The sequence below is a fragment of the Micropterus dolomieu genome, linkage group LG20, assembly GCF_021292245.1.
Source record: "Micropterus dolomieu isolate WLL.071019.BEF.003 ecotype Adirondacks linkage group LG20, ASM2129224v1, whole genome shotgun sequence".
NCBI lineage: Eukaryota > Metazoa > Chordata > Actinopteri > Centrarchiformes > Centrarchidae > Micropterus > Micropterus dolomieu.
In genome coordinates, this window is record NC_060169.1 from 11,475,227 (window position 1) to 11,487,008 (window position 11,782).

General features: G+C 38.0%; 1 protein-coding gene across 1 annotated transcript; it reads right to left on the reverse strand.

Annotated features, from left to right (window-relative positions):
• Positions 1-2,264: 2,264 nt before the first annotated feature.
• On the reverse strand, positions 2,265-8,939 carry grpr (gastrin-releasing peptide receptor). The gene is made up of 4 exons (XM_046033242.1): positions 8,632-8,939; positions 4,705-5,056; positions 3,857-3,970; positions 2,265-2,546 (listed from the first exon to the last, which is right to left on the reverse strand). Exons 1-4 carry the CDS (start codon positions 8,937-8,939, stop codon positions 2,265-2,267), a joined length of 1,056 nt encoding a protein of 351 aa, XP_045889198.1.
• Between the last annotated feature and the right edge of the window lie 2,843 nt (positions 8,940-11,782).

The following is an 11,782-nucleotide window of genomic DNA, read 5'->3' on the forward strand; positions in this document are numbered from 1 at the left end:
ACTATCAAAGCAATCAAAGCAAAATAATTCCTGCATGACGTCAAGAGCAATTATGCGGGATTAATCTTCTTGTAGGATGTATACTGAATTCTGTGTTAATTCCTACAGAATTCCTTTATTATGAATGAAAAAATAAAGTAACCTTTAAATTTTTTTGCAGGATTCCTGTAGGAATTTTTGAAAGGAATTTCAAACACGTGTTAATGTGCTTTTATTAGTCTTAATGTGTGTGTCCTTCATTCCTTAAATGAAAAGATAGTAAGTAATCCTTATTTACAGTCCACACTTTCAACGGAATGAGCCTGACCATAAAGATGACATGTTAAGTAGACGGTTGAGACCACGCAGGACAGACATTTGGCAAGGAGCTTACACCACAATTAAACAAACACTATCCAGACTGAATTATGCACCCACTCATCACAACCTGGGCATGTTCCTCTCCCTCTGTGAAACACCAAATTAGGACATTGCAGTGTGATATAGTGACTGTAAATCTAGCATGTGACAGTGTAGAATAATCATGTCCAGTGAATGCAGTGGTGCAGAAACACTGTGGTATATACATAGTCAACAGGACTAAGAGTCTAAAGATAACCACAGTACAAAGATGCATATGAGGATCCACTTTCACTATGCAATATATTAAAGAAAGGGATATACTACACACTTATTTGACATTTTATATAGTTTTTCTTCTGTCGGTGAAGAGAAATGCATGGTGCAATACGTTTAAACTAAACATTGATGCTCTGCCAATTTAATTTCCTTGAGAACTGCATGTAAACTGTGTCAACACACACACACAACTTTAAAAAATATAAACACACATTCTCATAACAAATTACAAATGTGATTTCTAATACATGCATTTACGTTCACTGTCCATTTTTCACACTGTACAACACAGCTCAATAAACATTCTGTAACCAGAGGACAACTAATATTTAAAATACACATCTGGTACAGTTCAGATTTCACAGTTATCACAGCATCTAACATTTTGAAATATTAGACACATACAGAAACAGGGCACAGGCAGAATATCATCCATCAATATTATACACCAATATAAAATTATACCACACATTAGAACCCACTGATGAAACTTTTAACTTTTGGCAACATCATTGTCTTTATCATATAAAAGTTATTTTACTATCCTTGAAGTGGTATTGTCTTGGTACTAAAGGGGTGACTCGCTCCAATTCTGCCTTTTCCAAAGACTAATGCTGGTTTCTACAAAAACTATGTCTTTCACTTCCTTAAATACTCTATGTGTAGCTTCATTAGAGATGATTATTGTTCACAGAAGAAAAAATCTATCCCAATTATGCACTTGTGTCAGAATTTGTATGCTTGAGTGGTACCCTCAAAGGGATAGTCCACAAGTTCTACACAGGGTGGGCAGTTAAGTTGTCATGGGGACGACTACTCAGCCTGTGACAACAGTTGATTGTTCTGGAGGAGCTTTGCCAAATCTCAAAAAATTGCCCTGATGATTTCTTTCAGGTTTAGTCAGCAATCAATAAATCAAATGCTTTGAGCAGAATGAAATGACTGGCTGGCCTACCTACCACTCAACCTACCTACTACCTGTCAACCTACCTATCTGCACGCACTCTGCCCGTGCACTCACTGCACATGAAAATGTGTTACGGGGAAGTGGCGTTGGAGGGAGGTCTGAATGGAGGATTTTTTTTTTGGTTTAGATACTTTCAAAATCTAGCTGTCTTTTGCTATTTTCACCATTGTTAAGCTTGGAGGAAGATTGTAGTCTTGGTTTAACACTTGGTTTTAACAGAAGTCCTGAGCAACTTGAATCACAAGACATGACTGGAAACCTCCATCTTTCCCTAACCTTAACCAAAGTGTGTTTGTTGCCTAAATCTACACACACGGGACACGTGGTGCCTTATCACAACCATGTGGTACAGAAATATGACACCTTGTTCACTGGAAAATAAGGTGGCCTGTGAACATAATCTAGACAGCAATTACCATCAAGATGTAATCAGGAAAGCAAATTAGTATTATATGTGTAAATTAATTTTCTAGGACATGGGGTTCAGTGTTTTTGGAGTTTGACCAATACTAATCAGTCAGTGTCAGGATATATATCAGGGTATTCTGCTTTGATTCTGGCAGTTCTTTTTATAATCATCATAAAAATGTCTGTCCCAAGTCCCCAAACAACAATTCAACTATATATCTTTATGCAAGGTTGTTATGATCACAGTGTTTTGTAAACAAATACACTTCCCTTACACACAATCCTCCTGATGGACCCGTCTGCCATTCATCATGCTTAGACTGGCTATGGAGTGATGTGTGCTGCGGACAGAGGTCACACGGGTATTATAATGTGTCAGGCTCTGCGAGGAGTGTTTAAGGATCATACGACAACAACAACACAGCTGCTGGTTAAACTGCTTCTGGAAGGTCTTGCTCAGCAGATAAAGGGCAAAGGGGTTGAGGCAGGAGTTGGTGAAGGCCAGGATACGAGCTACAACACTGCACACAAAGTGTACCAGGGAAGTGTCCACCTGGTAGGGGTGGGGGGTTGAGAAAAATGGTTAATACAATGGAGAGACAGACAAATAGAGTTGTCCAGACATTAAATTTTCATCTAAACTGCCTTCTATTAAATGCACACATCTTTTTTTAAACAAATAATTCAATATATACCAAAAACCTATTATTGACAGGTTTAGCCAAGCACAGACACAGGAAACCCAAACACAGACACTAAGGCCAAGCATGTACAGTTAGTGATGTTTATTTAACTGGAAAAACAAAAGGCGATCAAGCTTACTCGGAGTTGAGGCAGGCAAGGGTCATACCAGGCAAGCAGTCCAACAAAAGCAAACAAATCCAATGGGCAGGCAATCCATAATCCAAAACACAGGCAGGAAACACAGACGCCAGGCAGGGCCACTTGACTATAGAACGTGGGCGATTGACAATCAACAATAAGAATACGCAGACTTATAAACAGGACAGAGAGGGCACGGTGATTGACACAGGCGGAAACACTCAAGACAATCAGCACAGACAAGAAGCAAAGTTCAGACAACAACACCAGAGGCAGACAACTTTAAAATAAAACCGGAGCTAACAAAACTCGTGATATTTATGACCTGTTTTTTCATCAATAGCTTTTTCGTTATTTGATCAGACACTCCAGATGTAATTTAAATTCCTCTAGACCTCTTTATCTTTCCCGTTATCTACACAACCTCCATTTGTTAAAGACAAATCGTTCATTATATGATGAGTAAAATTCTGACTCCACTATGCATTTCCAACTTGACCATTAACACTTACACAGCTAATGAATGCTTAATTCATTTAGGTAGCTGGAATGTAATGTTACAAATATCCTTTAGTATCTTGTATTTTTTTAGGCAGCTAAACTTATACATATACATATGACGAATACAAATGACAGTAACAACTAAATACAATAAACTGCATAAATGTTTACATCCAGCTGTGAATTCAGTCAACTTATAATTCCAAATATGAATCAATTTGTTTGTTAAATAAACAAATAAATCACAATCAGAATCAAAATCAGAAAGAGCTTTATTGCCAAGTCGTTTTTTACACGTACGAGGAATTTGCTTTGGAGATAAGGTGCTGCACGTAGACAAACATACAGCTGACATAAATAAATGTAGAAATATTTAAATATGGAATAGACAGATGGTATGAAATAAACAGATTTAAATATATAAAATAAATACAAAATGTAAAATGTAGAAGAATAACACTTAACAACAAACAACAAATAAAGATTCAGATTGTGACTGTGAGTTAGTGTATACAAACAAATAAACAGGCTTTTCTCTACCTGGGAGTAGTGATAGGAGCGATATAAGTAAATGACGTGACTGGGAAGCCAGCATACTGCAAAGAGCCCAACAAATACCAACACTGTCTTGGCCAAGCGCTTTCTTGATTCAACCTGTTGGTCATAGAAAAAAAAGTCAAAACCAAAGAGCACTGCTGTTGTATAACAGACATTAATGTTTATTAAACATTAAACACATCCAAAAAACTGTATGTTCAATTGTATTTGTGCCGGTGGTGGAAGAATTATTCAGTTATTTTACTGAAAGCTGGGTTAGGCAATTTATTTCTGAAGTATTTTTTGTTATATTTGTTCTAATTGTCTTTACATCCCAGCAGCAACCAATATATCAAATGCTCTGACACAAATGATTGACAGGCCTGTCTACCTGTGCACACTCTGGCCGTGCACTAACTGTGCATGATAATGTGTTGTGGGCAAGTGGCTTTGGAGAGAGGCCTGAAGGGAGGAGGTGGGTTTTTATTAGTTGGATACTTTGAAAATCTAGCTGTATCCTGCTAGTTTCTCCAATATTAAAAATAATCTGTTACAAAGTCACGCATTAAGTAAAAGTATCATCAGCAAAATGTATTAAAGTGTGTAATGTAATAAAGTATCAAAAGTAAAAATACTCATCATTTTGAAATGAACTTGAAATTTTGACTAATTTTAGGCCAACCAATAAATGAATAAACAAAACAATGTGTGTTTTCTCACCAATTTTTAGTCTGAAGAAATCCACATATATAATTCAAAAAATTAAAACATTTTTCCTGAGGGGTAGGGCACGTGTTGATGTCAGCATGTTATAAATTGGAATACGGCCCTGATAATGTTTTAATACTGGCCTGTTGTCTTGCATGCACATTCCCCTCCACAGGAAGGTTTGAGGCGCTCCTCATCAGGTTCAGGGCAATGAAGGTGTAGTACACAGATATGACCAGCAGGGGAATGACGTAGAAAATGAGGAAGGAAGCCATGGAGTGGATTTTAGGGTGTAATTCCCCAGCATGGGGATAAGGGGCGCAGGTGACGAAGCTCTCATTAGTGGAGGTGATGTTGAAGGTGTGGAGGTCAGAGAAGATGGCCTCGGGGATGGCCAGGACCAGGGAGAAGAACCAGATGAGCGCCGCCCGCAGGACAATGCTGGTAGTGGTGCTTGAAGTTTGGATGTCCAGGGGCTTCACAATGGCCCTGTACCTGATAGATAGATGTTGATGACTCATCAACACACATTTGTTGCATTCAGCACTTGAACCTATAATAACAGATGTTTTGGCCCCTTACAAGTAGTGGTTTTAGTTGAAATGGTCAACTTGTTAGCAAACATTTGCCCTTTTACAAGTCCAGCAGATACAGAGCAACATCATCATTCTTTCTTGTCTGGATTCCTGGTAAATGTAAGTTCAATATTCACTCTCATTTTAGGCTTGTTTTTGGTCTCAACCATCTCCTGAGGGAAATATATTGCTATCTAATATCACACTTTGTTCACTAGGTGCACACAGTGTACAGTATTTGTTTTTGTTTTTTTCAGTGTTAGCTGAGTTGAAGATAAGTTCATCACTATGAACAACCCATTTACATACAAGTAGTCACGTGATCTATACATAATATAAATATTGATTATAGCTGGTCTAACAAAGCGAGAACAGCACAGCAGAAGTGAAATGTGCATGGTAGGGGTTGTAAATAAATTAATTCTGGCCGAGGTGTTCTGCAGCTCTTTTTCCAGAAGGTCTGTGTTCAAATGGTCCATTGGAGGGATCATCCTGCATCAATTTAAAAATCAAAATCAACTACAAGAAAAAGAACAAAGCAAGTATAATGCCAGAGGAAAGTAAACGCCAGCCAGATATATATTTTTTGCTATCTGGCAACCCAAAAGCTGTTCTTAATACTGTCTTACAGCTGATCTATTAAGCATTGGGGTAAAAGCATTACCCCTGTTAAACTTCAGGAAGTACTATAGAAAATTAGGGGCAATCAAAACAAGCCTCATCTATGAGTTAATATCAATCTGGGTTTTTTTTTGAATATTTGAAGGAAGTAATGATTATTAAAATCTTTGAGCCAATGAAATGAACAGCCATGTTATACAGAACATAGTCAAGTACTTTTTTCTTTGATCACTTCAACTTCACTGTCTATTTAATTTTATTATATTTCTATTTACTCAGAGTAGTAATTTATAAGAGCCGTACTCAATTGAAATCATTACCTTGATTACCTAGACTTCCTAGAACTGAATTGCACAACACAATCATGACTCTGTAGGTCTGACAATTGTACCACTCAACACTGTTTGTGCAGAATGACAAATATAACAAATATAACAAAGATTGCTTCTGAAATAAACTGTCTAAACCAGCTTTAACTCAACATAATTGAGCCATCTCTAGCACTCAGTAGTTATGCTAAGATAATAGATTTATAATTTTTTATGAAATATATATAAACATATGAACATTCACTGTAATATCATATAGCCTATTTAACCTATATTTATCTATGCTATTCCATTATATGTTTTATTTAAAAAATGATATTCGCATGATGTTTCACTATTTTTGAGATTTTTTCAAAGTTCTGAAAATATGGTAGAATAATATGTGTAAACAATACTAGTTTTGGAAATAGTGCTAATGACATGGTAACAAATTGACATATGACAGTATACTTGGTCAAATTTTGTAGAATGTCTTAAAGTTGATAGGTTGTGTTAAAATTGATTGCAGATGACAATGCCTTCAAGAGTCCTGGAAGTTATTCCAAAGATGCCAAACCTACATGAATTTGGCAAACAATTAGGGAAACAGTAACGGCGCTACGCTCCTCCAATGAACGCCGCCTGGCTCTGCCATCCCTTCACACAAAGCAATCCCAGTCCCGGCTATTATCATCTGTGACACCACGATGGTGGAACGAGCTACCACACGCCATCAGAGCAGGGGCGTCCCTCTCTAACTTCAAGAAGCTCTTGAAAACTCATCTCTTCCGAGAACACTTCCTCTTATAACACCTCTAACTCCTAACCTCTAACATGCACTTCCTGTGCTCTTCTTCTTCTATCCCCTACAAAGATCTTGTATTGATTGAACTTTTTGTTAACTCTTACTTCCTTCCCTAGGTATCTACCCCATTGATGTGATATGTACTGTTAGCTCTTACTAGTATGTATTGTCAGTTGTAGATCTGTAGTTGATGCTCTGTTGATGCTTGTATGTTGTTCATCAAATGTAAGTCATTTTGGATAAAAGCGTCTGCCAAGTGAGTAAATGTAAATGTTCTTCCTCTATGATCCTGCCACATGACAAAGCACATTAAAGATCTTAAGTTAACAAGTGGTGAAGGTTTGGAGCGTGTGTGGTACTAACAAATGTTTGTGAAAAACCCATCAACACTCACCTCTCCAGCAGCCATTTCATCTCTGATACATCAACCCTCGCCCACATGTTGAGCACCTTCCTGGTGCTGCACCATGCAATTAAAATTATTGATTACCAATGATACACAGAGAAGCTTTCCAACCAAATAAACTTAGAACAGCTTAGCCCTGTAGATAATTTCCTCCACCCCTACTCCTATTATTTCACAGTGTGAGCCAAGTAACCAGCTGACAAATACTGTGGCAATGGCTGAATTTCTTTCTTTGGACGAGTGGCTGTAATGACTAAGCTTAGAAGCTTAGGTGGTTTGTAAGTAGTTTGAAATTTCAACTTCGTTTTTAATATGTTTTTCTTCCAACCTTTAACTGTGAATGATTGACAGAGATAAAAGGTAGGTAGGTAAGAGAAAGGGGCAACATGTCATCACCAGAAAAAACGACCATGTATGTTATTTGTTCAAGCTGCTTAATATCTGCCTACTAATTTTTTTGTTAGCGACCTCTAGTGGCTGTATCATCATAGCAGTCAGGTGATGTAGTATAAAAAGCAAGAAAGTCCGCATAAGGAGGTGGATGGATGGATGGATGGGTAGATGAGTCAAACTCGGGACTTTCACACAGGAGACTTGCACTCAACTCCCGCATGAAACCGAGATTTAAGTTAAATAGCGTTCTGACTTATGTCACATGACTTCTCTCTCTCTGTCTGGTAAAGGCTGATATCTAACTCCACACCATGATGACATCATCAGGGTTATTTTTACCTTGGACATTCCCTCATGCAGGCTCACGCACACCCACACACACACACACAAGTGGAGTTTTTGCCTGTTTAGTGAGGTGATCCAGATTGTTCTCTACCTCTGGTTTTAAACAGATGCATCCTGCAATATATCAAATATCCCTGAAACATAAAGGCTGTTTTAATCGCACACAAACATTGTAGAAGTTGTCAACTGATTTTGATGTGAAGCATCTACTCCAGACTTTGACAGATTTTTTGTCACCTGAACATCCAAAAGTCGTCTATATGTCATTTGACAACAAAAACTTTGAAATTATTAAATGACAGCAGTAATTGACGATTGACACTGTTGCAAGTGATTACCTTGAGTTTTACACATGTCAACACCTTTAAACAGACGAACAAAGTTATCTCGTGCGCAGAAAAGAGCCCCTGACCAATATAAGAGATTACATTTTTGCTCTCCATTATAATAGTAAAACATCAGTATTGTAGCCTACATACGGCGTGTAGTTATCTATTTTATAAAGACAAAAACAAGATTACCTTTGGAAAACTTCCTGCTATGATGGCTATTTTTAAAGTTGTAGCTTACTGATTATAGGGCCAATGATGATTTTAACAACAAAGACCGTTGCCTACCTGTCAGCAGAGAGGGCAGTGAGAGTGAACACAGACACCCCAACCGAGGTGAGCTGAATGAAGGGGATGACTTTACAGCCCACTCTCCCGAACAGCCACTCCTCTGACAGGTAGCGGCTCGCATCCACCGGAGCGCAGGTCACCAGCAGTAAAACGTCCCCCAGCGCAAGACTCGACATGAAGAGATTCGGCACATTGCGGAGGGATTTGGCAGAGCAAAACGTCTTGATGAGCGTGATGTTTCCGATTAGCCCCAACACACTGATTACGCCATAAACTGAAGCGATGGCCACGCCGGTGAACCACATCGTCCGTGCCGAGCTTTGGAGAGCAGTGACGTTGAGCTACGCGTCGTTTGGGTACAGATGCTCCATCTCTCCCACCGTTAATCCAACTGACTACTAAAGTGTTATACTTTTTAATACAAGTTAAAACTCTGAGAAATACGCTCAGGTCCTTTGGGGGTTTAGAGAGAAAGCAAAACGACTGCGGTTACAATTTTGTGTCCAACTTGGAGTTGTGTGCATGTCCTCCTCCCTGTTTTGAGCGTGGGGGTGCCAGCGCGCGTAATAGTGCACAACATGCACCATTAAAGAACAATCAATAGACTATGTGTGTTTGTGGTGTTGACTATAAGAGAGAAAATAAGAAAATGACATGAAGTATGACAGAAAGTGGTCAATTTGAGAATTATTTCTAATGTTTAAAATGGGTTATCCTTAATGTTTTGTCTTGTGTAAAGTCTTGCATTTACTTTTATTATTGATGACCTATGTATCTTTCTGGTTTTAAGGATTGTTTTATATTCTCTGTTCCACTCTTTATACATGAAAGAGTTTATCATTTTCTAAAACATATTCTAATTTAAGTATGTCTACTTAAAGTTCCCATCAAAATCCAGGTTAAAATGCTGTTATGCCTTGCACTATAGGCTACATTACCAATATGCCTAACAATGACAAACATGAGAAAATAGCTCTGTGATTTACAGTTTTCTGATGGACAGATAGCTTTATTTTTTGGTGGGGAACAGCCACTTGATCTCCCGGCCATAGTAAACATGAAGTGTTTTATGTAATTTGTTTTACTGATCCATATAGCCTTTTAACTATCCTGTTTTGCTTTTCCCCTTTAGACTGTGCATTAAAACGGCATGCTGAGAATCTGAGCTCAGTTTAGATCTAGTCATTTGAAACTATCACCCATGCAGTAAAACAGCAGTTTAATGCAGTATTCATAGGTGTGAGCCAGGTTTTGCTCCTGTGAGGGCTCTGAGATGTGGTGTTTTCACAGGCTGACTAGTCGAATTTACCTGATCTCCTGGTGGCTCCACATCCTGCAATTACCCAAGGGGGTTCGTGTAGAAAGTGATGTCTCAATGGACCCTCGGCCGCCTCAGGATAATGGAACTTCACAGGTATCAGAGATGAAAAAAGGATGACAAGCCATCAGCAGGCACTCAAGCATCGAAAGGATCCATGAAAGACCCCTTACAGGTGATGAATTGAAATATTTCTTCCACACAGGCATTACAGATACAAACACAGAAATAACAATGACCAGTAAACCAGCAGGATGTAATATGCCACGCAGAAAGAACATCTCTAAATTCAGTTTATCTCTGTGGTTTGTCAAGAGCTGCCAGGAAATTTTGCGTGCTTTAATTGTATGTGATAGCAAATGAAAGGTGTCGTGGGGTCCAGAGTCATTATGTGGAGGCGAGATAAGACCGCCTACAGCACAAGAAATGATATTGGTTATAGTGTTAAGCAGAGGAAAAGAAAGGAATAAGAGGTGGAAAAAGAAACCTCTAGGTGAGAGGGTGGCCTGGATAAAATACAAACTGTAGATTCTCATTCACTTACACACATACAGTATTTTTGCACAGGTGAGAGAAAGCACAAATCTATGCAAGCAAACAATCATTTTCACCCTTTAAAAAAGGGCTTCTGGCTTTGTGAAAATACAATATAGTCCTATATTGTATTTTCACAAAGCCAGAAGCCCTTTTTTAAAGGGTGAAAATGATTAATTTCCTGAAATTAATCATTTAAACAAGGAAAAGGTTACTCCTGAAACACAAAATGCCATGTAAATGTCAAGCAAAAGATGTTATGACACTCTCACAGTGATCAGACACTTGCTGCTTAATTTTACAGTGGATATACACAATAATCTTTTTTTTTTTTATCTTTCAGAATCAGAATCAGCTTTATTGCCAAGTAGTCTTGCACCTGCAAGGAATTTGTTTGGTTACTTGGTGCATTACACTAAACATAAAATATTTGAACATAAAAGTATTGAGGTCAGAAGGTATAAAACTTTTCAGAGAATAGTATAATAATAATAATTATAATAATCTTTATTTGTAGAGCACTTTTCAAAAACAAGTTACAAAGTGCTTTAACAAGTGTAAACACAATAATACCCAAGAGACAATATTACAAAAACAATACAAGATAAAAGCATGAAAACATTGAAAAGACTAAAATACACATTTAAGATAAATATAAAATTAGTAAAATACAATAAAATAAAGTCAAATAAGATCGGGAAAGGCTCTCCTATAAAAGTATGTTTTAAGAAGGGACTTAAAAGAGTTCACTGACTCAGCCGACCTGATTTCCTCGGGCAGCCTGTTCCAGAGCCTCGGGGCCCTGACAGCAAACGCTCTGTCCCCTTTAGTTTTCAGTCGAGAGTCTGGAACAGACAACAGATCTCTGCCCGAGGATCTCAAGGTACGTGCTGGTGTGTATGGGACTAAAAGTTCAGAAATATAACAAAGCGAGAGGCCATGAAGAGCTTTAAAAGTGATCAATAGAATTTTAAAGTCAATTCTAAAACATACTGGGAGCCAGTGTAATGAAGCTAAAATAGGGGTGATGTGGTCATATTTCTTTGTTCTGGTTAAAAGCCTGGCAGCTGAGTTCTGGACAGTCTGGAGTCGATCAATAGATTTTTGGGTTAAACAGGTGAAAAGGCTGTTGCAGTAATCCAGGCGTGATGAGATGAAGGCAAAATGGTCTCGGTGTCCTTAAAAGTTAACATAGATCGAATTTTTGCTATATTTCTAAGTTGATAAAAACATGATTGAACAAGCTTTGTGGTGTGCTGCTCGAAATTTAAATTACTATCAAACCAAACACCAAGG